Raw genomic sequence first — 27,102 nt, 5'->3', positions numbered from 1 at the left:
AGTACTGCTACTAACTAATGTCTACTACAACTGCTGTTCTAAATCCTTTAGACCCGTTATTGACCTTATACCAACCTTGTAGCGTACTGTAGTTACGTCACCATCAACAGCCAATAAGGGACCACCATTCTTACAGACATGCATGGATGCATACGTGCATACATACAGGTCCATCTCAATGAATTAGAATAGTGTAAACGTTTATTTTCTTCCGCAATATAATACAAAAAGTGAAATTTTCATATATTCCCAATTCATTGTGCATTAAGTATTTAAAACCTTTTTTTAAATCTTGATGATTATGGCGTACAGCTCATGAAAATAAAAAAATGTCCTATATCAACAAATTAGAATATTTTACGAGACCACTAAAAAAAGATATTTTTTAAATGAGAAATGTCGATCATCTAAAAGGTATATTAATGTATGCAGTCAATTTGGTATTTAAGTCCGACGTCATCTTGTAGTCCTATATTACGTTGTTTCATTGTCAAAGGGAATTTAATGTTTGTGTAGGACAAAGGTTGTGAACATACACTAAAAGATGGATATAGCAGGGGCCAGAGCCATCAAATAGAAGTTTTGAGTGGGCAGAAACCGAGCGCTCGAGCGCTGTTCATGCAGCCTGAACTGAGACAAGCTGGAGTTGGAAATACATTGTTTCCAACGAGGGCGGCGCAAACAAGAGCTATTTTAAGCATGTGTGCAACATGACAACTGTTTTAAAGTATTGTACAACTAAAGTATCTGTAATGTTTATGTTGCACTATTACTACAAAACAATCTAAAATAAAGGAATTTAAGATCATTAAAGCTGGGCTGTTGCCTGAGTCCAATGCATTTCTGTCTACTTCTGGTCCAGGACTTGTCCCAGTTGGTTGTCCCCATTCTCAATAGAAGTCTATGTAGAAGAGGACTGGCCTCTCATGGGACTGGCCCCATGAAGTGAACGCAGTTTGCGTAACTCTGTCTATATCTAAGGCTCTGGGAGGGGCTAGCGCACCTCAAAAAATATTCCTAAAGAAATAATAATGGAGCTGGGAACTTCTACTTTGGTCAACCCTTTTCTGGGACATGTGAGAATGGTCCAGTTAGAAAAAAGAAAAGAAGCCCATGGCATTGTGGGTGGATTTTTCTCGATCACTAAACACGGGTGAAATTCACCCGAACACCTGCCTGTAGGGCAGGTGTACCTTCTATGATGTCACTGAGCATCATGAAGGTACTGAAAGACCTGCCCACCTCAGACATCATCAACATATAAAAATATAATAAAAATATAATTGAAAGTCCCTCGGGTTCAGTGCTCTAGGGTTAAAAATGATTCCCCCCCCCCAAAAAATAAAATAAAATAAAATAAGAAATAAACATCAAGGAGTGTTGTTGTGTTCTGTGTCGAGTTCTTCACAGCGCTGTCTGAGGACTCCTCTGAACACCTGGAACCTGTGGTTGAGGTCCGGGTGAGCGTGGACCTTCATGGCACTGCCCAGGGCGCCGTCGGGGCGGGCCGCTCCGTAGAACACCCGTCCTATCCGGGAGTGGACCAGAGCCATGGCACACATGACGCACGGCTCTCTGGTCAGGTACAGGTCGTACCCGGTGCAGATGTAGGGCCTAGCGGCCCGGTCCGGCCCCTCTGGCCTAGCGGCGGCCCGGTCCGGCCCCTCTGGGCTAGCGGTGTGGTCCGGCCCCTCTGGCCTGGTGGTCCGGTCTGACCCCTCTGGCTGCTGGGCCTGGGACCATGGTGAAATATTAGAGAAAGAACCCATTAAGACTAGCCTGACACTCACACTTTTCATTTCGTTTCACTTGGCAAAGACATGAAATCTGTGTGAAACTTGTGGATAGAGCAGGTGCTTTAATATGCTAAACGAGAGGCATGTTGAAGTCAGAAAAGAAGACAGAAGTATATGCCCATCTGGACAAAACCACGGAGAGCTCCCTAGATTAGGAGAGACGAGCCTTTCTTACTGAGACGTAAACAAGGAAGTGAACGGCAGCACGCAACGCATGCGCGAAACAGCAAGGAGCACGGTGCAGAAGGAGAGGCCGACCCAAAAGAACATTGTAAAGTTGCCCGAACGGCCAAGGCTCCAAGAACAGTCAGGAATGGTAGTTAAGGGCGTTTATTCTCCTCCAAAAGTCCAGTCGTACAGAATTGTTCAGTGCAATAATTATCAATAGCAAACTGTAATACTGGCAACGAAATAAAGGACAAAAAGATAAATAAATACTTAGGCAACACTCCTTAACTAAACCCAAACAGGATGAGAGCTCTCTTCAGGCTGTACCCTGATCACACAAGGCCCTGTAGCTCTCCCTCAGGGATGTTATTTGTGTCAATGCCCACATCCAACTAACTTCTCTGTCCCTGCAGCCTCCCTTAAATAGGAGTGGATCCTACCACAGGACACAGAATCAATTAGCACCAGTTCTTCTCAATAAATACTTTCAATATAAATACTTCCATAAATAACACCTTGAATACAAGTAACCTAAACATTCTAAATAATGTGTTACAATTAAACAAGTATAAAACAGAATGAACACTCAATGACAAATACTCAAAGCATCAAGAGAAACACCCCTCTCCTGCGTAGCACTTGGCCCCTTCCTCATCAAGGGAAATGCCACCAGCAGTGCAGGAGAGACAACTAACCAATCAGTGATTACAATTTCAATAAAGGTTAAAACAATAGTCCTTGCATTTTATAGGAAACCGTTTCATGTGTGTTTGTATATAGGGCACGGGTTGCCCCGTGACAAACATCAATGAAAAAGCACTATGACGTGTGTACACGTCCACTGGATCCATCGGTTGTATTTCATATGACGTTTCCACACGTTCTACAGTCTGTTAAGGGGAACATTTATCTCTGGCAAATACATGGACATTATATTTGGACACATTATGGACAAGCGATAGGGCTATGGAATGTTAAAGTAATTAAACCCATATATATATTTTTTTAATTGCTAAATACAAAGCACAAGTGCTTAGTATTAATACAAAAAATATAATACAAAAAAATGTCCGCCCTCCCGTTGACTATGGTTAATATTGAATTACAGTAATCGTTCTTCATTTTGGACACTTTCAACACATCGCTAGTATAATGTACTACCTGTGTGTTCAGCGATGACTCCGATTGGCAGGCTGTGAAGTGACAGTCGGGGTGTTTATCCAATGGGTACGCTCCACCACCCTGAGCCCTCGCCACCAGGTCTATACACACCTGGAGGTCACAATCAGTTGTTAATTGGCCGTTAATTAATTGTTGTCGTTGCTGTCGGGGCAGAAACTACGGTTATTAATTATACTTAACGAAATAACCACAACTAAGACACACACACACACACACACACACACACACACACACACACACCATGGTGGCGTGCTGGAGGGGATGGTCCGCGCCACAGTCGTGTCCCACCGCCACCACGGCGCCCGTCGAGGGGTCAACGACCACGCCTCCCGCGGGGGCGTGGCCTAGCTGGAGCCCCGCCCTGGCGGCGGCGACGGCTCGCATCATGTGACGCTGCATGGCGATCCTCTCGGACCCGCTGAACAGCGCCCCCTTGAGGGCCTCCGTCACCTGGTTACAGGAGGGGGGGAGGGAAGTCTTAATACAACTAGAACAGTGGTTTTCAACCTTTATTCACCACTTGATGACTTAAGAGTTCTGTTATTGATTTAGTCCACAATTCCATGCTGTATTGATGTTGGTAGCATTATAACTTTTTTACTTTTTATGATGATTTGAATCTTGTTGTTATTTTTCATGTCATGATTATGAATTGAATATCCCATTGGACGTTTGTTTGACTGTACCCTGTATTGATTACATTTCTGTTTGACTGTACCCTGTACTGATTACATTACTGTCTGACTGTACCCTGTATTGATTACATTTCTGTTTGACTGTACCCTGTACTTATTACATTCTGTCTGACTGTACCCTGTACTGATTACATTTCTGTCTGACTGTACCCTGTACTGATTACATTTCTGTTTGACTGTACCCTGTTTTGATTACATTACTGTCTGACTGTACCCTGTACTGATTACATTTCTGTCTGACTGTACCCTGTACTGATTACATTTCTGTTTGACTGTACCCTGTTTTGATTACATTACTGTCTGACTGTACCCTGTATTGATTACATTTCTGTTTGACTGTACCCTGTACTTATTACATTCTGTCTGACTGTACCCTGTACTGATTACATTTCTGTCTGACTGTACCCTGTACTTATTACATTTCTGTCTGACTGTACCCTGTACTGATTACATTTCTGTCTGACTGTACCCTGTACTTATTACATTTCTGTCTGACTGTACCCTGCACTGATTACATTTCTGTTTGACTGTACCCTGTTTTGATTACATTACTGTCTGACTGTACCCTGTACTGATTACATTTCTGCCAATAAAGTATTCAATCAATCAATAGTCTACAAAACGAACTAAAACGAACTGAAAACGACGTGCGTGCATTCTCTAATATTGTAGAATTCTTGTAAATGAAGTAATGCATGTGTTCTACAATAATTTAAGTCTTGAGGGCATAACATTTATTTGGTTTCATTTTACACTCAAGAGTTAAAGATCTATAAGGGTCCATTTGGTTTCATTTTACACTATCAAGAGTTAAAGGGACACTTCACCCTTTTTGCAAAAAAATATATGTTAATGATGTTTAGAAGCTTTAGAACACTTTCCTGGAGATCTTTATGTGTGTAATATGTGGTTTTAGATATTTTAGATTGTAGCAGTGAGCCTGTTGTCTCTGATGTCATGGACACTGGGCTCACTTCCTTCCTGGACTACATGTTGTCTCAGTAAGACAGCTCTCCCCCTATCCACAAGGAGGAGCAGTGCAAGAATTATGGGAATTGTAGTCCAGGAAGGTAGTGAGACCAGTGTCCATGACATCAGAGACAACAGGCTCACTGCTACAATCTAAAATAACTAAAACCACATATTACACACATAAATACCCCCAGGAAAGTGATCTAAAGCTTCTAAACGTCATTAACCCATTCTGACCGGGCACCCATTTTGGTGTCGGCATCATGTCATGCTTTAGCTATTGAAAAATAGCAGATACGAGCTTGTAGGTCTGCTATTTTTGAAAAATCGAAGACACTTTTAGAATCTGATCTCAGGTCAGAATGGGTTAATAATGACACTGTCAGGATGTAATAGACATTTTTAGAATCTGATCTCAGGTCAGAATGGGTTAACATATATTTTTTTGCAAAAAGGGTGAAGTGTCCCTTTAAAGATCTTTAAGGGTCCATATGGTTGTAACGGAATTATGGGGCAGTTTCAGCCACTATAAACATACCTGTTTGTTTTCGTGGAAGGCTGTGGGCCAGTGTCGGCTGGCCAGCTCAAACTGAGGCCGGGTCAGAGGGGGCCAGCAGGGGACCCCCACCAGGAAGGGCTGTCCCAGGCCCGCATGTCCCACCCTGTCTGGGGGGACCAGGGCCTCCAGGGACACCCCCACCCTGTCTGCGGGGAGCAGGGCTTCCAGGGGGACCCCGTCCTCCAGGGGGACCCCCACCCTGTCTGCGGGGACCAGGGGGACCCCCTCCACCTCCCGCTCCATGTGGGGTACTTGTGTCAGCAGACACAGCAGGATCTCCAGCGAGTGGGGGCTGTCTCTGTCTGTAAAAGTACAGAAAGGTACAGTAAGGTACAGTAAAGGTGGTTGCACACTGGGCGCGTTTTTCGGAAAACCGAGAAACGCAGCTAAAAGTCCGAAAAATGCATCCGGTGTGTGGGGACCTTTTGGGAGATGTTTTCTTGTTGACTCTCCTTGTTAGCTGGAGAGTCAGAGAGACCTCTGTTCCTGAACACACTCAATAGCAAGTAAACCCTTTTCATATCGAGGTCCAATATTTATTCGCTGTTTGAGCCACGGACCACCATTGAATAATCTGATCAGCGCGACCACCTTCACCATTGCTGTTTTGGGTAGAGGAGGAGGAGGCCGTCTTCTTCTACAGCCAAATAGAATGGTGGTGAACGGTGGCGGTTGCTGAACTATCGGCGCCCCCTGCTGGCGGGGGTTAAGTTAACAACCTCAATCAAAATTTCATCATGCTTTATGTAGCATGTGACATGTCAAACTAGGGGGTTTTCACGATGCTGAATCCATTCCAAGTGTTTTTGGGCTAAAACGACCATAGCCACTGACATCATATTAATTTTGTGATGATGGCTATGGCCATTTTAGCGCAATGAGTGTTTTCTTTGCAAAACTAATGCTTGGAATGGATTCAGCATCATGAAAACCCCTTAGTTTGACACGTCAAACAACGTAGGTCGTTATGGTATGGTCACACAATTTATATTAAATTAGGCGTCAAAAGGCGCTTAATCTAGGCGGTGAATGAGTTTTAAGGGGTACAGCTCTCCTACCTTTACAAGTACACGTGACTGTGGGATGTTAAAGCTCTCCTACCTTTACAAGTACACGTGACTGTGGGATGTTAAAGCTCTCCTACCTTTACAAGTACACGTGACTGTGGGATGTTAAAGCTCTCCTACCTTTACAAGGCCGGACCCTCCTGAGGTGGCTGAGGGCCGCCAGGGGGAACAGCAGGCTCAGCTCTCTGACCAGGCGAGAGGTCTCCTTCTTGTCCGTGATGGGGGCGGCGAAGGCGGCGACCAGCGGCGCGTCGTCGCGGGACAGCTCGTCAGAGAGGACGGGGACGGCCGCCCAGGACCCCAATACGTCGTCCTCATCCTCACACCCGTCCTTCCTGCGCTTCGCCTGGGGCTCCATGTCAGCACGCCTCTCTCCCTGCTGGAATGAAAAGTATTATTAAATTAAACAAGTGTGCTTCTTTCTGCCCATATCAGCGGTCCTCAGACCTTCTCACTCTGACGTCTGACGTCATCAGTGAGTGACGTCAACAGTGAGTGATGTCAACAGTGAGGTTTATGTCACCGTCCGCTGACGTCACGTCTTCCCCACAAAACAGACTGACCCGAGCAGGAATACTCTGACCTCCGAGTGACGCCCGACCGTCATCCTAAACCAGACCACCATGTTCACCTTCGGCACAAAGACACAAAGCGCGTTCTCCTTCCCCGACGCTACGGAGAGCTCAGCTAATGAAGGCCCGTCGAGCAAAGTGGAGCAACCGTTTATATTCAACGCTTGTACGAGTGGCGACGATCCTAATTCTTCTTCATCGAAGTCAGACGACAATGGAACAAAAACGTTTCTGGAAGCACCGAAACTTGTGCCCAAGTTACGGGAAAAGCGTGAAGACCGACAGAAGAAAGCGACGTCTGGAGCCGCATTCGTGTTGAAAGAAGTTTCGTTTAAGTTTGAGGCTCAACCGTCTGCGGCTAGTGCTGCAGGGTTCATCAAGCCCGTTTCATGTGGCTTTACGTTTGGCACTTGGGACGCTGGGGAGACAACTTCAACCGAGGATCCAACACCGGCATCGGGGCCCACCTCCATGTTCCTGAAGAACACCGCCGATCAGCACAGGGAGAAACAGAAGGAGAGCGGCGTCTCCGTCTCCACGCCGTCGCTGGAAGACACCGACCCGGATAATCCACTCTTCAACGTCAAGCCAAACACCCTGGGATTCGCAGACCTGGCCAAGACCACGGGAGGGGACTTCCAGTTCGGGCAGAAAGACCCTCTTTTCAAAGGCTTTTCTCGTGCCGGCGAGCAGCTGTTCATTGATGCCATTCCTCCCAAGGCAGAGCTGGTGACCGGGGAGGAGGACGAACAGGTCCTCTACTCCCAGCACGTCAAATTGTTCAGATTCGACTCTGCCACCAGCCAGTGGAAGGAGAGAGGGGTGGGGAACCTCAAATTAATGAAGAATACGACCAACGGCAAACTGAGGGTGCTGATGAGAAGAGAGCAGGTCCTCAATGTTTGCGCCAACCACCTGGTCACCACCAACATGAGCCTGAAACCCCTGGCGGGTTCCAAGAAGGCGTGGATGTGGCTGGCCAACGACTTCTCAGATGGACACTCCAAACTTGAACAACTAGCTGCAAGATTTCAAACCCCAGAACTGGCTAAGGGGTTTAAGCAAAGGTTTGAGGAGTGCCAGAGACTGTTGGACATCCCCCTGGGAGTCACCCCAGTCTCTTCCAGACTGTTGGACGTCCCCCTCGGAGTCACCCCAGTGTCTTCCAGACTGTTGGACGTCCCCCTGGGAGTCACCCCAGTGTCCTCCAGCGTGGCCTCTCCTGAAAACACTGGGCCCTCCACGTCTCCATCCCCCGACAGCAGGACATCAGTGGCCACGTCACACGCTCCATCCAAGTTTGTCTCTGGCACTGAACCCCTCCAGAAGAACGTTGGGTCACCTGAACCGCCCCCTGAGACTTCAGTGTGTTTGTCCTCCTCTAAGGCCAAAGACCATGCACCTGCTGTCCAAAAAATGCTCCCTCAGGCAGAGCGACTTAATGATTCAGATGTCGGCGAGGAGGTGGTGTATGTAAGGGAACCCACCGCTCCTACCAGAGACGGCACCTTTGGCACATTTGGAAGCCTCTCATTCAATGGCCTGGCCAACGACAATGGTGGCATGTTTGCATTTGGAAAGCAAGACTCTTCCTTCTCGTGGACGAACGCTCCGGTTATGGTCTTCGGAGCTTCATCACCACCAGCACCACAGAATGTTGGAGAGGAAGAGGGCAGCGACAAAGAGGAAGCATCCAATAATGTTGAGCTTAACTTTGATAACTTTGAGCCTATTGTGTCACTGCAAAAGGTGGAGACAAAGTCTGGCGAGGAGGACGAGGAGATCCTGTTCAAGGAACGGACCAAGTTGTACCGCTGGGACCGGGACCTGGGCCAGTGGAAGGAGCGTGGCGTGGGCGACATCAAGATCCTCTTCCACCCCGTCAAACACTTCTACCGCGTCCTGATGAGGCGTGAGCAGGTGCTGAGGGTGTGTGTCAACCACACCATCTCCCAGGCCATGGAGCTCAAACCCATGAACTCCTCGGCCAGCGCTTTGCTCTGGACCGCCTTAGACTATGCAGAGGGCGAGGGCCGAGTAGAACAGCTGGCAGCCAAGTTCAAGACCCCCGAGTTGGCCGAGTCCTTCAGGAAGAAAATCTGTGAGTGCCAGAAGAGCATGAGCCAGAAGGATCCAGAACCAGAGACCCTGGGCCAGAAAGCACCACAGTCCCTGGGCCTGGAGGTCACAGTCCCGGAGACTCCAGAACCAGAGACCCTGGGCCTGGAGGCCACAGTCCAGGAGACTCCAGAACCAGAGACCCTGGGCCTGGAGGCCACAGTCCAGGAGACTCCAGAACCACAGTCCCTGAACCAGGAGACTCCAGAACCACATTCCCTGGACCAGGATACTCCAGAACCACAGGACTTGGGTCAGGATGTTGTAGAACCACAGACCGTCCTTCTCCAGGAGACTCCAGAACCACAGGCTGTGTGCCAGGAGACTCAAAAACCACAGGCTGTGTGCCAGGAGACTCCAGAACCAGAGGCCCTGGGCAAAGAGGTTGCAGAACCACATGATTTGGGTCAGGATGTTATAGAACCACAGACCCAGGATGGCACAGAACCACTAGCTGTGGGCCAGGATACTCCAGAACCACAGACCCTGGACCAGGAGACTCCAGAACCACAGACCCTGGACCAGGAGACTCCAGAACCACAGACCCTGGGCCAGGAGACTCCAGAACCACAGACCCTGGGCCATGAGACTCCAGAACCACAGACCCTGGGCCAGGAGACTCCAGAACCACAGACCCTGGGCCAGGAGACTACAGAACCACAGACCCTGGGCCAGGAGACTCCAGAACCACAGACCCTGGGCCAGGAGACTCCAGAACCACAGACCCTGGGTGAGGAGGTTCCACAACCACAGGCCCTGGTTCAGGATGTCACAGAACCACAGGCCTCAGAAGAGCAAAACTCACGTCAAGAGATCGTGGAACCACAGGACTCGGAGCAGGAGACTGAATCAGAGTCTTCCACACCTCAAGAGCAGTCCGAAGAGGCCCAGAGCGTGACCCCTATCAGCAGCGCTTCCATAGACCTGACCTCTGAACCCGACTCCACCACTTACACTACTACTACTACTGCTGCTGCTCTCACTCAAACCACCACCTTTGACTTCAAAACATTTGGAACCTTATTGACTGACCTGGCCAGATACATTGGTGACAAGTTGGCCTGGATGTACGTCTAAAGATTTCCCAACCCTGTCGGCGGGAGCCGAGCAGCTGCTGAGGGTGTGTGCCCAAGAGTTCTCAAACTTCTGCACGAACCCAAACCGACATTTTCACCTCGGGGGCTCTGTGGGGGGAAAAAAATAAAAAATAAAATAAAATCACACCCACTGTGGCTGCCACATGTCAACAGGTAGGGGGCATGCTTAAAGCAGACTTTAAAAGTCCATAGACTTTAACATGCCGGATACAGTACAACGTACATGCATGTGTATTTACTGTCACACAAAGAAAAAAAAATAGTGTTAAAAAAAGAAAAGTCCATAGACTTGGCTGCCACGGGACATCACGACGAGTGAACGCCAGCACTTCAAGGGCTTTAGCTAGCCCTTCAAAATAATGTAATAAAAAATATAAATCTGTTCTGTCTGTTTATATTATGAAGAGGGTTGACTGTTGCAGTTGCACATCAAATAGCCATTCAATCTACAAGCCCAATGAAGTCTACAATGCATCACGATCTGACACATTTAGAACTTATAAATCAGACATCGCCGGCCAGTCATACGCAGCAATGCAGGGGCTCAGATAGTCGGGGGGTGAATTTTAGAGGAAGTTGTGAAAACGAGGATTGAACAACAATAAAGTCCATTCACTCACACTCGCTCTCTGCCATACTTAGGGTAAAAATAAACACTTACAACTTACAACACTTTGCGACGTGTTGTAAGCTTGTAGATCTGCTTGTAAGCTTGTAGATCTGGCATTTCAGATTTTTTTTTATGTCTGTAAATGTTCCAACATGCAAACAATTATGACGAAACAATTGCGATTATTTCAAATAATTGCGATTGGGGCGACTATGTAATGATTGTGACTGGGTTCGCACAATGCAAGCTACAGTATAGGCCTAATGTGTTTTATTTATAATTGTACAGTATATATCAGCCGGGTTCACACAATACAAGTTACAGTATTATGTGTTTATTTTATCTTATTGTACAGTATATGTGACTCTTTTTGATACAGAGACAGTCATGGCGGCAAGACTAACTGTTCAGGAGAGGGGAAAAAACCTTCCTTTTTTTTAATCCAAAATGAGTTCATAGCACAGGCAGACTCTTCACATACTAGAGCATGTCTGAAATAAATATCAGAGATGAAATCGACATGTAAATATGAAATAAATGCTTAAACATGTAGCTAGGTGTAATGTGACCACAGAAATGAACCTTTCAAGCCTGTTTTCTAAACTCGCTGTTTCTCTGCAAGACATTATTACTCTATATATCTCCAAAACTGGTATGATTCCCTGCTTTCAGATGACATTCAAAAGAATCCAATGGCAGTCCCTCTGTCAAATTTGGCCACATATATCAGCCGGGTTCACACAATATAATTGTACAGTATATATATATATATATCGCAGATAGTTTCCACAGAAAATGATCATTCCATTTGGCTCATTATGTCTGAAAGGTAAATGCATCTGCATAATAAGACAGATGATCAGAATACAGATGGAAAGAGATGAAGACAGTTCATCAAACGTTCTCCCGTTAAGAAATAAACGATATCCCAGGTGTGTTTGCAAACCAATGATTTTAGTCACCTGGAATGTATTAGTGTTAGTCGACTAAATGTCATCAATATGACCTGAGGAAGGAACAGGCAGTGGCATTTAACAGCAGTGCGTTGCCGCCCCCAAGTGGCCATAGCCTGTAAATGTAAAATGTAAAAGTGCTGATACGAGCTTGTTAATCTTTTTTTTTTTAATGTGGCGCACATCTTAGAATATAAGTACTTTCAGAGCGAACGTTTTTAACTCAAATCTTTGCTATTGGGGGGGACCCTGGAACTACATATTTTCAGATCGGGGTCAGCGACCAATTAATTCTGCAGGTGAAATACTGTAGTTTGAGAACCACTGACATAGAAACATACGGTTTTTCAGAAAACAATCAGCCTCAGGTGTAAACGGGTTAACTACCTTTGCATTTTTTTTGGTCAAGAAATAGTTGCGATATCTGATTTCTGCCATATCGCTCAGATATCTGCAGGATCTGGTAATTAAAACCTTTTAGACTTTTTCTAACTCTACAAGAGTTAAATTATTGTTGTTAAACATCTGCATTACTTCATTTACAAGACTGGTATATACAATTGAACAGACGAAAAAGTCCAAATTTCATTCTGACCCCTCCACGAAAAGGCCTCGTTGTCCTGACCCCTTATCTATCATTTATACATTATGGATAAATAGTGTGGACTTAGACTGTTTTTCGTCTCTGGCATTCATTTATTATAGAATGTAGAAGAATTGTTATTTTTGTCAACGTTTGCCTGTTATCTCTCCTAATGGTACCAACATCATGCTATCTCTCCTAATGGTACAGACATCAACACAGCATGGAATTGTGGACAAAATCTTATTCAACGACAACAAAATATTTATTTAGTTTTGGGTCTGAGACGCTAAATGTCATCAAGCGGTGATCCGTGGCTAAGAAAAACAACCACGCGATCCATCAAACATGTCGAAGCGCCAAATCAATCAAATCAATCATTTCCTCCCCAGGATGAACTTGGGCACTTTCAGGACTTTGGGCACGTGTCGTATGGTGAGCGAGACGCGCGTCCCGCGGGTCAGCGTGTCCCCGGGCGCCGCCCCGGCCGCCTCCAGGTTGGCCACGGCGCTCTGGGCGAGCGTGTCGACGCAACGCGGCCCGATGCCGTGGAGCAGCCGCTCGTACATGTCACCCTGCAGCACCAGGAGGCTGCGCGGGCGCACCAGCAGCGACAGGACGTAGCGGTTCTGCTCCGTCTCCTCCGGGACGACAACGGCGCTCCTCTCATCGCCCTCCTCCCCTCCTCCTCCTCCTCCTCCCCCCACGGGGCGGTAGAAGTCCAGCAGCGTGTGCGAGCCCAGGCTGACCGTGGTGACCGTGGGGTGGTACAGCGGACCGTCCTCGTGCGGCATGATGCCCTCGCCCGCCCGGTACTCGTTGACCAGCACGTGGTTGGCCCGCTTGCCGGCGAAGGCGCCGAGTGCCGACACGCGCTCGCAGAGGCCCTGCAGCCAGGCGGGCATGGGCTCCGCCAGCATTCCCTTGTTGTTGTTGGAGGCGCCGCCGCCGCTCCCGCTCCCCCCACCGGGCAGGCCGCCCCAGTTCTGCAGCCGGCGGCCCGACAGCTGGGTCCACTTGGGGCGCGGCGCGCGGTACACCTGCCCCAGCAGGAACGCCTCCTCCTCCTCCTCGATGAAGTCGGGCACGTAGTAGACGGTGGGCGGGGCCTCGCTCACCACGAAGCGCTGGAACTCCACCGGGACGCTGTCGGGGAGCAGGGGGAGGGGCTGCGACGTCTCCTTTTGCATCTCGTCGTCTCGGTGGTGGACGTCCTCCCACGGGAGACACGGGACGGAATGTCTTCTCCTTTAAAAAGGAAAGTCACTGAATCAAACTGATGGTCCTTCTTCTAAAAAGAAGAGCTCTGGTTGGTTGACGGGAGATTGTGATCAAATCAATGAAGCCCACAGACATTCGAGAAAATATTAACCTTTGTATTTATAATAATTAGCGTGGTTGCCCTAGCGAGGGCAACAGGAGTATAGAAATTACTCGCTCGACTTTTTTTTATTCAAAGAGTATAAGCTACCCCAAAAAGGTTTGTCTATTTATTAGTCCACAACCCTGTGACATCATGTGGATAAATTATATATTATTCCATATATGGGCATGTGACATCATCAGTGTTGTTTTTGACAGCAAATCTTTGCTGCGTTTTTGCTCGGAGAAGTTGCGGTGTACGACAACGCAAGCGTATTTACGTGAGCAAATTTGTTGTGCGCGCATGCTCGTTTCGTGCACACGCCCGCGATTCACCAGACGTGGATTCAGTTAAGCTTTTTTTTTACGCCTGCCTTGTCGCGTCCCTCTTGAGCAGACCTGGGGGAGACCTGTGTTGATCCAGGCAACAAAGTGTGCGTTCCTCGCTCCCCGTTTGCAATTAGCCATAGTCTCTTGAATAGTTTTCATTCGACTAAATGTCATAAGATTTTTAGTCGCCTAAATCTACAGTTTAATTTTACACTTGCTGAAAACAGCCGATCTACAAGCTCACAACGCGTAGCTTTAAACCCACTTTAAACCCCGTTTCATTTTAAAATAACCGATCTATCCCAAATATGCACATGAATTCAGGGGGATCTTCGACGTGAAAACGTTTAAAATACATCACTATTAATTCTACTACGTTACCTCCTCTCGGTGAATGAAGATGAATGAATCCAGACAGGATTATTTGGTTGCCAGGTCTGGGGCCCGCTTGCCGATCAAGAACCTGGGGAAAAAATGGGATAAACAAACAAATTGAGACTTGATAGCATTATCCACATCGAACGGAAAAACGCCAAACAGCGCAGAGCAGAGTTAGGACGATACCCACTAATTATTATTATCACAACCAAAAAGGGAACATTGAAATTATATAAGCACCTACAATTTACAATTTACAATTTAGGCATTTAGCAGACGCTCTTAATCCAGAGCGACTAACATTTAAGCAAGAACAAAAGCATGGGAATACATCACATAAAAGCATTTATCAATATCATGAAACATGCGTAAGCTAAGAAAGTAACAGTGGAATATCTATATAATGAAACTATACATACACTATACATATAAACTATACATATTTACTACTATGCTATACATATGTACTATGGCGTGCTATAACTATATACAATACAATTATAGTGCTGTCTACATAACATGCAATAAGTCTGTGTCAAATGCTATCTAAGCCAACAGAAATGCTATCTAAGCTAGGGTTAGGGTAAGTGCTATGGGCCATGATGGAGTCTGAAAAGGTGGGTTTTCAGGCTACGGCGGAAGATTGGGAGTGATGCTGCAGTTCTGACTGCAATGGGAAGTGCATTCCACAGTTTTGGAGCCAGAAGGGAGAAGAGTTTGGGACGTGTGGAGCGTTGGCCCGGCGTTTTTAGTGAGGGTACTTCCAGTTTCCCTGCGTTGGCTGATCTGAGTGCGCGGGAGGGTTTGTAGGGTTCAATCATACTTGTAAGATATGGGGGAGCCATACCTTTGGTTGCTTTGAATGCCAGCATCAGAGTTTTGTATTCTGTGCGGGCAGCGACCGGGAGCCAGTGGAGGGAGCGGAGCAGGGGGGAGACATGTGAGAATTTTGGCTGGTTGAAGACCAAGCGAGCTGCTGCATTTTGGATCAGCTGGAGAGGCTTAAGTGCACATGCTGGTAGGCCAGTAAGGAGGGAGTTACAATAGTCGGGTTTTGACAAGACTGTTGTCTGGATTAGGAGCTGGGCTGATTCCTGGGTGAGGAACGGTCTAATTCGTCGTATGTTATAGAGTGTGAACCTACATGATCGAGTGACAGCTGTGATGTGAGCTTTGAACGAGAGCTGACTATCCAGGACAACACCAAGATTCCTGGCTGTTGGGACAGACGTTACCAGACGTTACCAGGGCGTTGTCTACGGAAATAGTTAGCTCCCGCACCTAAAAGGAAAAGGTGGTTCACTTCACAGTGAGTTTTTTTTTTCCGGCCAGAAAGGAAAACTCTTGTCTATGAGGTTTTCTTTTGGCAATATTGGTAGAGTATCAGTGGAGTAACCAAGGCCACACCAAATTTAGTAGACGGTTCTTCCGTATGCTTCAAAACGCACCGGGGCAACTTCCACTGAAATGAATAGCGGGGGCAGGGCTATCGCTCTGGTTCAGTCTCTATCCTTTTAATAGGGAGTAACTAAAAGTATTTTTATTCCGGTGGGAAAAAAATCCCTTTCTGGCCCAAAAGCACCAGAAAGGGACTTTCCGCCACATGCTATGGACTATGGACCATGAGCTGTACATAGAGACAGAGCAACTCACTTTAATGCCATTGCTTTTTAATAAATTGCTGATTTTGTGCAAAGGTTTGTCAAACTAAGTGAATGCAAAAACATTGAAATCCTGCTGTTAACTTTCTAAGGTCTATACCAGGCTAACCTCTCTTATATGGAATGGAGGTATAACTAGCTCTGACAGAAAATGCACAATCTTTCTTTCTTCTTTCTATCTTTTCCACAAGATAGTATTACTCTTTTTGTTATTGTATTCCTATTTATATTGAATATATATAATTTGTACATACAATGTTTGATCTTGATTGTTTTTATTCCACTTTTTGCTTTGGCAATGTGTAAACATAATGTTTTCTCTCGTGCCAAATGCCAATAAAGCTCCTTTGAATTGAATTGAATTATCCACAGTTTACTACTGTGGGCAGCGGATTGGCGCCCCTCTCAGGTCAGCACGAGTATTACACCTGTGTGTCCACACCATTCAGTTTTGTCGTATTATTTCTTGTTTTTCTTTCTATAGTTCCAACCACAGCGTTCTGGAGCATCGTGTCTGCACCGCCGGTCACTTTAGGAGTGTCTCCACCGACATGTGTCCAGATATAAACCCACAGCGCGTCTGTTCAGGTCGAATTCATGCTTTTATTGTAATGTTTTTACCTCAGCTGAGCTGCTTCACATCCGGACGGTCTCCACGCGTACCCAGGGTTGCCAGGTTTTTGTGAAAACAAGCTCAAAGGCAGCGACTACCGTATACATAGAGCAGTGCAGTGGTTCTCAAACTTTTTCATGTCAAGGACCCCCAAGTTAATTTGACACTCATTACCCCGCGGACCCCCATTAGAAATTATATGCCAAGGACGTACCCCCCCATAAGAGAATATTTTCACTGCTCTAGCAGTGATTCTCAACCATTTTAATTTCAAGGACCCCCAGTTTGACATGCATTAGTCTATACGGACCCCCATTTAATGGCATTTCTATCTCTGGGAACCCCAATTTATATTAGCAAACAAGCCCAAAATAAGCAACTACACTTTAGAAACAAGCCCCCCCCCCCAAAAAAAACTACCAATATTTACAAGCAACTTTACAGAAAAAACAAGCCACGTTCGCTTATAATAAGCGGACATGGCAACACTGCCTCGTACCACTGATGAGAAATGTCCCCCTTGAAACAAAGCGTCGTCGACGTTGTCCGTCACCGTGACTTTGATTGATTGATTGAAATCTTTATTAACAGTTTGTAGAATTTACAGTACATTTTAAGCACAAACTCAATACAAAGACTGTCAACTGTGAGTGGACGACCCAATTAAGCATTACACTTGTTTACAACAGGGTCCACATTGTTCAATTCATCAACAGACACCGTGTCTAAGTGTCTTAAAGAGTAATAACACCGTGACAACAATAACCACCACTATTGTTAATTTACGTCAGGCGTTGGTCATTTATTGCCGTGATGAAAACGTACCTTAATTGTTTTTCTCCCAAGAGTTTTTCGATGCATAATTAAAACCTGCAGAGGTCACTCTGTTCAGTTTGTTGCTGCACGGAATTGTTTACAAGCAACACGCCCTCACCCCGACTATAGTGCTCTGCTGTGTCTGTGTGCAGTAGTAAAGTTTGAGGAAGGTTTGTGTTATTGTAGTTATTAAAGTTATATTTTAGCATCATTGACGTTAATATGTTTTATTTATGAATATGTTGTTGAGTGTAGTATAGTGCAGAGACTGGTTCCAGTGCACAGGCTGCACTGTTCTGCTGCCTCCATGCCCACCAGCACACTGCTTCTCCTGGGCAGGAGGCTGCCCTGTTCTGCTGCCTCCATGCCCACCAGCAGGCTGGTTCTTCTGGGCAGGAGGCTGCACTGTGCAGCAGTCTCCATGCCCACCAGCACACTGGTTCTCCTGGGCAGGAGACTGCCCTGTGCAGCAGCCTCCATGCCCACCAGCACACTGCTTCTCCTGGGCAGGAGGCTGCACTATGCAGCAGCCTCCATGCCCAGCAGCACACTGCTTCTCCTGGGCAGGAGACTGCACTGTGCAGCAGCATCCAGAACCTCCACCACCACCAGTAGCAGAGTCCTGGTCCTGGGCATGGGGAGGAGACTGTACGGTTCTGCACCCTCCTCCAGGCTCCTGGTCCTGGGCATTGAGACCAGCTGTGATGACACCGGGGCCGCTGTGCTGGACCACACAGGGACCATCCTGGGAGAAGCTCTCCATTGTCAGAACGAAGTTCATCTGAGGTCTGTCTGTGTACAATATATATAGCTTCTTATATTTTGTTATTTAAAGCTGCGATTATTTATTTAAGAAGCACTGTTCTGAACCAATGTTCGCCATGGGAAAAGAATATGAATCATCCTTTAACCTTTAAGCTAAAATAATTATGACCGGGGACTTAATCATTGTTATCATTGTTTTAATTGATGGCCTTCATGCCCTGGCCCTTTGTTCCCTCAAAAGGTTGAACACACTAAAGGCCAAGTGGCTTTGCTCCTAAAAGGATGAAATTCCAGGCCTGTAACTATCCTATCATGTGTTTCAGGGCGGGGGGCATCATCCCCCCGGTGGCCCAGCAGCTGCACAGGGACCACATCCAGCGTGTGGTCCAGGAGGCTCTGGACCAGAGCGGGGTGACCCCGGACCAGCTGTCGGCCGTGGCCACCACGGTCAAACCGGGCATGAGCCTGAGCCTGGGCGTGGGCCTGGAGTTCAGCCTGAACCTGGTCAGGAGACACGGTACTAAACCTGTAAAAGCCTTCACTAGGGCCGACACGGCCATAGAGTCGTAGAAATGTCGACGCCTCGTTCGCCGCGGAAATTCATTGGAGAGGGCAGCAGTGTGCCGTTATAATGGCCCCTTCCCGGCGTCCAGTCATGTGACTTGCGTCCGTTCCTTTCATTATGTTCCTTGGCACTAGTCTCGTCTCGCGTTGCCAGACTGTTGTCTCTCGCAATTTTCAACTGCTTCCGTCATACAGTCTGGAGCAATGGAAGCTCTGATCATGAGTAAAATATAAATGCTTCCGTCATACAGTCTGTAGCAATGGTAGGTCTGATCATGAGTAAAATATAAATGCTTCCGTCATACAGTCTCTAGCAACGGAAGCTCTGATCATGAGTAAAATATAAATGCTTCCTGTCATACAGTCTGGAGCAATGGAAGCTCTCATCATGAGTAAAATATAAATGCTTCCGTCATACAGTCTGGAGCAACGGAAGCTCTGATCATGAGGAAAATATAAATGCTTCCGTCATACAGTCTGGAGCAACGGAAGCTCTGATCTGACCCATCCACCACATGTGATGATGTAATGATGATGTAATGATGATGTCATGATGATGTAATGGTGATGTCATGTGTCCAGGCCTGCCGTTCATCCCCATCCACCACATGGAGGCGCACGCGCTCACCGTGCGGATGCTCCGTCCCGACCTCCACTTCCCCTTCCTGGTCCTGCTGGTCTCGGGAGGCCACTCCCTATTGGCTGTCGCCAGGGGGGTCGACGACTTCCTGCTCCTGGGCCAATCGCTGGACGAGGCTCCGGGCGAAGCGCTCGATAAGGTAACGAAGACGAAAAAAACCCAGAATGTCCAAATTGGTTCAGGAGGATTCAAATGCAGATTTACAAGCTCAAAGCGCCGTCACTTCACGCCGCGTTTCGAGCTTGTAGATCTGCTACTTTTGATGCTTTTGTGTGACGCCGTAGTTAGTATGATCAAGTTAGTAAGGCGTTAATATTTACAACAAAAAAACACACACACACAAAACGTTAAAATATAGACATTTCTGTCTGACGGCAACGATATGAAACTGTTACAGGATTCGAATAACAAAATATATAGCCGATCTATGTAAAGGTGTGTGAATGTGTGTGTGCATGGGTGAATGTAATCTATGTAAAGTTCCTTGGATAAAGGCGCTCTATAATTGAGCCACTTAACATTCAGGACAGGAATGACCCCTTTTGGGGGTTTCTTGTTGCTATATACTGTACCTACTGTAAATATATGGCAACATAACATTTTTGTAATTTCTTCTTAATCAACCTCATAGATGGGTTAAAGTAAAACATCTGAGTCCACAACTGGTTTTAGTCTTGAATTCACGAATATTAACAAAAACCTGCGTTTATAAATTTTTTGTGTACTTTGGTACGTTTCCAGATAGCCAGGCGTTTGTCCCTGACTAAACACCCAGAATGCAGTGCGCTGAGCGGCGGCCAGTCCATCGAGCTGCTGGCGAAGCGCGGCGACCGCAGGGCGCTGGGGGAGCGTGGAGGCGACCGCAGGGCGATGACCTTCAGGACACCCATGGGAATGCTGCGAGACTGCAACTTCTCCTTCGCAGGGTTTCGCAACCAGGTCACCATGGAGATAATGAAGAGGGAACAGGAGGAAGGTAATTCTCCTCAGTTGACCTCATGCACACCGCGGCCATGTTGCCAGTAAGGTGCTAACTAGGTGCAACTTCCCATTGACAGCCCATTCATCCAAACAGAAAAGTCCTATCTGGTTGTATTAACCCATTTAGACCTGATGACGATTCTACAAAAGTCTTCTAAATCCTGACAGTTTTCTGAGAATCCCATGTTTCTATGTCAGTGGTTATCAAAATATTTCCTGTCAAGGACCCCGGAAATTATATGTAATTTCCCGCCAGACCCCCATCTGAAAATATGTTGTTCCAGGAACCCCCCAGAAGCAAAGATTTGAGTAAAAAACGTTGAAATAATATATATTCAAAGATTTGCGCCACATTTTCAAAGGTCATTTTCATTTTTCAAAAATAGCAGACCTACAAGCTGCATTTGAGATGGGTCAAATGTGGAGAACAAATGTTGCATATACAGCAATGATATATGTGGCAAATAGTAGGACTTTAACCGTAACGTTTAATTACCTACAGTATGATCCTAGATTACTAGCATTTGATGTATTACCTCGTGTTGTTCTTGCTTACTGTAAATCATTAAGAGCGTCTGCTAAATGCGCGCGCGTGTGTGTGTGTGTGTGTGTGTGTGTGTGTGTGTGTGTGTGTGTGTGTGTGTGTGTGTGTGTGTGTGTGTGTGTGTGTGTGTGTGTGTGTGTGTGTGTGTGTGTGTGTGTGTGTGTGTGTGTGTGTGTGTGTGTGTGTGTGCGTGCGTGCGTGCGTGCGTGCGTGTTGTGTTCCCTCCCACACAGGTGTTACCGAAGGCACGTTGTTGTCGTGTGTGTGTGACATCGCGGCGGCCGCTCAGCACACGGTGGCGTCTCACCTGGCCAAGCGAACGCACCGCGCCATCCTGTTCTGTCAGAGCAGAGGCCTGCTGGCGCCATCTCAGCCCTCATTGGTCAGTATAGAGGCCATCAAATAATTGCGATTAGGCGATGATGTAATAATTGTGACAGGCCTATACTACTGAATCGTACAGTTGTGCTGTTGTACTCTGGGCTTTAAGTTCTCCGTCCTGGGCACGGATTTCCGTCTTGAGGACTTCATATGGGCCATTGATGAGATCAGTGCGGATCTGCAAAAACATAAAATAATGCCGAGAATGCACCACGCACTGCTGAATGCACGACGACACCCAAGTGTTGCCGTGCAGTTGTCGTGGACATAAAATAGCAGATCTGTAATCTCACAACGTGTCACAATGGCTACGTGACTGTGAGCTTGTATATCTCTGCTATGTACTGCACACAACACCAGTGCGCAACTAAGTCTGTTCTAACACGTGAATGTGTTTTTTCTTAATGCATTGCCAATGTAGATCGGCAGATTCTAAAATGAAATCATCGAGATCGGATCGGGAGCAAAAAAACGTGATTGGGACAGACCTAGTTTTGCTCCAATCGATTCCCCCCTGCTGCTATTCTTACTTAAAAGTAGCGCAGATTTAATTTACCACTGTGAAGTTATGGAAGTTTCTCCATGTGGATCATGGCAACGTCCAAAAGATGAAATCACAGAAATAATGGAAGTCACCGGAGTTCTAAATCTAAACACTTAGGGGCGGTGTTTCTGTTTCATCTCATCTCATCTGGACTGTGCCGTCAAAGGCAGTCACGTCCGAGTTTTCTTATAAGTTTCACTACCAACGCCTCCAAGATTATCGCTCGATTGTATAGGCCGCTAACACACAGGAGTTAAACAATGCAAATATGCAATTCACACCACGGTGGAAAACCTCCCCCGTTTTCAAGGCAGTCGAGCGATAATCATGGAGGCGTTGGTAGTGAAAGAACAGGCTCGGACGTCAGGTGCTCTGCAACACTACAGTGCTACCGGGTGTTTCAATAATAAGTAAGAGAGGATGCACGCCAATCAATGACCAACCGTGTGTGCAAAGTGCAATCATAAGGTGGTCAGAACTTAAGGGAAACACGATTTTACCAATATCCACCCCGCGCGGCGCTATACACGCCAGGATATTCGTGTCATTAATGTATGGAAAATCCGGCGTTGGGGGGAAAAACATGCCGTGTTACTGTTGGGGGTTTCCCCTCTCACAACGTTTCACTCATCAGGTCAGGTGATCTGAAAATAAATTTCCGTCTTGTTTTTTTTGTTTTTTTTAACACCTGTGTACTCCAGGTGGTCTCTGGGGGCGTGGCCAGTAACCAGTACATCCGCAGGGCTCTGGCTGTGGTCACTGAGGCTACTGGACTTCAGCTGATCTGTCCTCCTGCCAAGTTCTGCACTGACAACGGCGTGATGATCGCATGGTGTGTATTCTATAGTAGTTCTGACAACAGAGCAGTTTTGTTTTTTCGCAGCAAACTTCAGTTTTATTTTTAGTCATAGTCTTTGGAATGAAACTTGAAAGGTATAGCCTGCAGCACCACCTGCAGTACCACCGTTGGCCAGGTGGAGCCTGCAGAACCATTGCGGCTCAAGAATCCACCACTCCTGATTGAAGTGTCTGGTGCTGGGAGTCTGGTGCAGCGCACAGGTCCTGGACCTGGTGAGAGCAGGAGTGGACCTGGTGAGACGTAGGAGGGGCCCGGACAGGAGTCAACCCGCAGAGCCTAGTCCTTCCACGCGACAGATTGGTCTACCGGCTCCCAGTCCCGGCAGAGTGGACTTTGGCCGTTCGAATCACGGCTCCTCCTGTCAAAGTGTCCTTGGGCAAGACACTGAACCCCACACTGCCTCCAATGTGTCGGTCGGTGTGAGCTCGCCACCATCGGTGTGTGAATGTCGGAAGTGAGGACGCTGGCGACGACTGTTCGACGCTTCACCTCCCAATGTATGAATGAATGGACCGTTGTAGGCACGTAGTGCATAGAAAAGCGCTATAAAAATTATTATTATTAAAAGTTCCAAGGTTAAAAGGATCTTAAAATCTACCGCTATTCTGGCCTTAAAATCTACTGGTATTCTGGCCTTAAAATATACTGGTATCCTAACCAGTATGGTCCTAATCCACTGGTCCTAATGCCTGGGGGTCCTTCAAATGTGAAGGGTGCCGGGGAATGGCTGGTTCTAGTCATGTGACCTGCTGTTGTGTGTGTGTGTGTGTGTGTGTGTGTGTGTGTGTGTGTGTGTGTGTGTGTGTGTGCGCGTGCGTGTCCGTGCGTGCGCATGTTCTTGTAGGAACGGTGTGGAGCGTCTCAGGGAAGGGAGGGGCCTCCTGTCTCCTGATGTGGATGTGAGATACGAACCCAAGTATGTAAACATCTTCCCCCTTAAAGGAACAGTCTGCCTGTTTATTTTTTCTGTATTTTATGGGTGTTTGCGATTGTTGGATATTTGATGTTGGTCTCTGTTACAAAATGGTTACCTTTCAGGATTCAAATTCAAAAGCATCAAAAATAGCAGATCTACAGTACAAGCTCAAAACGGGCTTGTAGATCTGCTACTGTTGATGCTGTGTGACGTTGTTTTGTGATCAAGTAGGACGCTATTTCATGAAAAACAAAAATTTGAATATGCAGGTGAGACGATATGTTCCTTATGATATGTATTTGTATAATTGTGTACTTTATTTATAATAAATATGGGTGATTTTATTTTGTTGATTTCGTCGACAAACATATGACGAAAACGGAAAACTACCTTTTTCCACTGACACAAAATTAAATAAAAACTAGATAAAATCTAAGCTATGATGATTAAAACCATGACTAAATATACTGACACTTTAATATAAAACTAACTGTAATGTTATTGTGGTTGTGTTGCAGAACGTCACATGTTATTCCAGTAGTTCCCAAAGTAGGGGTCCTTGAGGGAGTTCCAGGGGGTCCCCAGCTAAATGATAGTTTGGAACCAAATGGACCAATGTTATGGGTCTGTAACTGTTGAGACGGTCCATTTGGTTCCATTTGTACACTCTCAGAGTTAAATTAACAGTGATTTTACAATATAGATTTGTGTCCCAGAGATAAGAAATGCCATTTGAATGGGGCTCCGTAGACTAATGCATGTCAAACTGGGGGTCCTTGAAATTAAAATGGTTGAGAAACACTGCTAGAGCCGTACAAATCTTCTCTTATGGGGGGTCCCTGGCATATCTTTTCAAATGGGGTACGCGGGATAATTAGTATCAATTTGGGGGTCCTTGACATGAAAAGGTTTGTGTTGCAGAGCTCCTCTCGGTGTGGACATCACAGCAGAGGTGAAGGCAGCATCCATCAAGCTTCCCCCGCTGCAGCTGAGGATAAAAGACTGACTTTGGAACCACCTATGCTTTCTATGGCATAGGCAGGATCCATCCATCCATCCATCCATCTTCAACCTCTTATCCGTAGTCAGGTCGCGGGGGCAACAGCTCCACCAGAGTGCTCCAGACTTCCCTCTCCAGAGCAACATTAGTGACTTCCTCCTGGGGGATTCCGAGACGTTCCAAGGCCAGTGAGTCGATGTATTTCCTCCAACTGCGCTTTGGTCTGCCCCGGGGTCTCCTCCCAGTCGGACGTGCGTCGAGAGGCAGGGAGACGCCCGAGAGGCAGGATCCGCCGGGAGAATCTAGACTCGGCTGCACGACATGCGACTATTTAATTAGAGCGACGGAGAGAGAGAGGAGTGTGTGTGTGTGTGTGTAAATGTGTGCGTGTGTGTACATGTGTACGTGTGTGTGTCAATTTAATCTGAGTTCCCAGAAGTTTTATTTTTCGCCACTAGGCGGGCGAGAAAGACTTCTGGGGAAAAAGGACCGTATCCCTGTGAGGGAAGTACGTTGCGCTCAGAATCTGAGCGGACACTCCCCTTTCCGGTCTGAAGCACTGTGCATACCATGAAAATAGTCCGAAGGGAATCCAATTCCAAATTGAATTGTAGTAGGCCACCACCGCTCAAGGAGCAATTGTTTCCCTTCCGTCTTATTTAGATGTAGCGCCCACTCCATGTGGAACCCGCCCCTGTCTTTTGATTCGCATTTCATTTGAAACGCAACGCACTGGGCCACGCCCCTGCTGCACAGGATCTGAGGCCAATTTTCCTAAACTAGTGTCAATTTAACAAAGGTGCAGACGATCAGAAATCAGCAGAGAGTGATCGACGTTTGCGCTACTCTATGCCGAATTGAAGTGGACTCGGTCCCAGACTTTTTTTTTTCTCCCTGGAAATAAAAACGTCTGGGTTTCCGAAGCTACTCAGTTGTTGATAAAACACACATCAGAGAGGTGTTTCGAGGCATTTCAATTATTATTTCTTTCCGCCCACCATGTAAATAAATGCTCTGGTTTTGTATGGAAACGAGCCTGTGTCGTTTGTGTCAGTACTGTGCAGGCTTTTTATCAGCTATAGTGGAAGCAGCACCAGTTTGTCATGTGTTTATGAGAAGGAAAAAAATATCTAAAATGTGCTGTCAAAATCAACACTGGTCAAAACTCATGGATTCACCCCGCGTTTCCAGCTTGTAGATCTTCTATTTTTGATACTGTTGTGTGACGCTGTACTGTAGTACAGTGGTTCTCAAAGTGGGGTCCGGGGACCCCTAGGGGTCCTTGAGGCAGTTCCAGGGGGTCCCCAGCCACATGATAGTTTGGAACCAAATGGACCCTTATGGGTCTGTAACTCTGAGAGTGTACAAATGGAACAAAATACAATTAAACAGTTAGATTAACATTGATTTTACAATAGCCTATACATTCGGGGTCCCAGAGATAGCAATGTCATTACAGATGTTTCCGTAGCCTAATGCATGTCAAACTGGGGGTCCTTGTAATTTCAGAATCACTGCTAGAGCCGTAAAGATCTTCTCTTATGGGGGTCCCTGGCATATCTTTTCAAATGGGGGTCCGTGGACATGATCATGCTGTAGTATGATCCGGTTAGGTACGGTGTTTAATTTATTAAAAATATATATATTGAGAGGTGTCTGTCCGACAGCAACAATACCTGATAATTAGTAGGCTATTATTATTTAAATCCAGTTGGTTTTAAATATTTAAACCATTCTGGACAGGAACCCTTTTTGGTGTTTTAAGCATTATGTTATATTTAGCTATTGAAAATTTTCAGAAACGGTGCCACGCTTGAGTGCCACGCTATGAGTTTGTAGGTCTGCTAGAAACAAACTAGACAAACTAGAAAGGAGCTTGTAGATCTGCTATTTTAGAAAAATTGTGAAATGTGGCGCAAATCTTTGAATATATTCTTTCAGAGCGAATGTTTTTAGCTCAAATCTTTGCTTCTGGGGGGTCCCTCCCTGGAACTACATTTTTTCAGATGGGGGGTCAGCAGCCAATTACATATATTTTTGGGAGTCCTTGACATGAACATTTTGTGAGAACGAGTTTGAAAAACTGTCAGGATTTAGAAGACATTAAAGAATCGTCTTCAGGTCTAAATGGGTTAAACCCATAAACTCACATTTGATCAACATCAGGCTATTATTACAACGATTCAAATCAAACATGTTCAAATTAAATCAGAGTATAATACATGTAGACTTGTGGAATATTATAGTAAAACCAACTTGCTGTAATTCACAAGTCAAAAGATGAATGTCACAGGCAGGTGAAATGGGTTTGCTCTTCCACTAGGTGGCGGTATATAACCATAGAGTATGTATATAACCAACACAAGCACAACGGTT

The 27,102-nt window shown here is 46.3% G+C and overlaps 3 protein-coding genes across 5 annotated transcripts; 1 reads left to right on the top strand and 2 right to left on the bottom strand.

Annotated features, from left to right (window-relative positions):
- Nucleotides 1–1,370: 1,370 nt before the first annotated feature.
- On the bottom strand, nucleotides 1,371–6,797 carry adat3 (adenosine deaminase tRNA specific 3; the record flags this gene model as incomplete). The annotated part of the gene is made up of 5 exons (XM_083776213.1): nucleotides 1,371–1,733; nucleotides 3,126–3,236; nucleotides 3,387–3,596; nucleotides 5,352–5,674; nucleotides 6,560–6,797. 5 exons carry the CDS (start codon nucleotides 6,795–6,797, stop codon nucleotides 1,371–1,373), a joined length of 1,245 nt encoding a protein of 414 aa, XP_083632339.1.
- Nucleotides 6,798–12,744: 5,947 nt separating this feature from the next.
- alkbh6 (alkB homolog 6) lies at nucleotides 12,745–19,586 on the bottom strand. 3 transcript variants are annotated; one of them, XM_083777352.1, is made up of 3 exons: nucleotides 19,490–19,586; nucleotides 14,446–14,527; nucleotides 12,745–13,620 (listed from the first exon to the last, which is right to left on the bottom strand). In XM_083777352.1, the coding sequence occupies exon 3, from the start codon at nucleotides 13,560–13,562 to the stop codon at nucleotides 12,750–12,752; it is 813 nt and encodes a 270-aa protein (XP_083633478.1). In that variant the 5' UTR covers nucleotides 13,563–13,620; nucleotides 14,446–14,527; nucleotides 19,490–19,586; the 3' UTR covers nucleotides 12,745–12,749. The 3 variants fall into 3 exon arrangements, with proteins under 3 accessions (XP_083633478.1, XP_083633477.1, XP_083633479.1); XM_083777351.1 differs by lacking the exon at nucleotides 19,490–19,586 and adding an exon at nucleotides 16,725–16,773; XM_083777353.1 differs by lacking the exon at nucleotides 19,490–19,586 and adding an exon at nucleotides 16,725–16,767 and having other exon boundaries at nucleotides 12,745–13,617.
- osgepl1 (O-sialoglycoprotein endopeptidase-like 1) lies at nucleotides 18,011–25,525 on the top strand (the record flags this gene model as incomplete). Its single annotated transcript, XM_083777345.1, has 8 exons — nucleotides 18,011–18,318; nucleotides 18,621–18,814; nucleotides 19,444–19,640; nucleotides 20,243–20,477; nucleotides 21,260–21,408; nucleotides 22,653–22,783; nucleotides 23,655–23,726; nucleotides 24,648–25,525. The coding sequence occupies 8 exons, from the start codon at nucleotides 18,011–18,013 to the stop codon at nucleotides 24,730–24,732; spliced, it is 1,371 nt and encodes a 456-aa protein (XP_083633471.1). The 3' UTR covers nucleotides 24,733–25,525.
- Nucleotides 25,526–27,102: the final 1,577 nt, after the last annotated feature.

This window comes from Protomyctophum parallelum (genome assembly GCF_964188405.1).
Source record: "Protomyctophum parallelum genome assembly, chromosome: 11".
Classification (NCBI taxonomy): Eukaryota; Metazoa; Chordata; class Actinopteri; order Myctophiformes; family Myctophidae; genus Protomyctophum; species Protomyctophum parallelum.
Note: the sequence above shows the minus strand (reverse complement) of the source record. Positions and strands in the feature narration are given on the sequence as shown.

Bases quoted from the DNA above. Each gene is read 5' to 3' on its own strand.
- alkbh6 (XM_083777352.1), bottom strand. From the start codon at position 13,562: ATGCAAAAGGAGACGTCGCAGCCCCTCCCCCTGCTCCCCGACAGCGTC.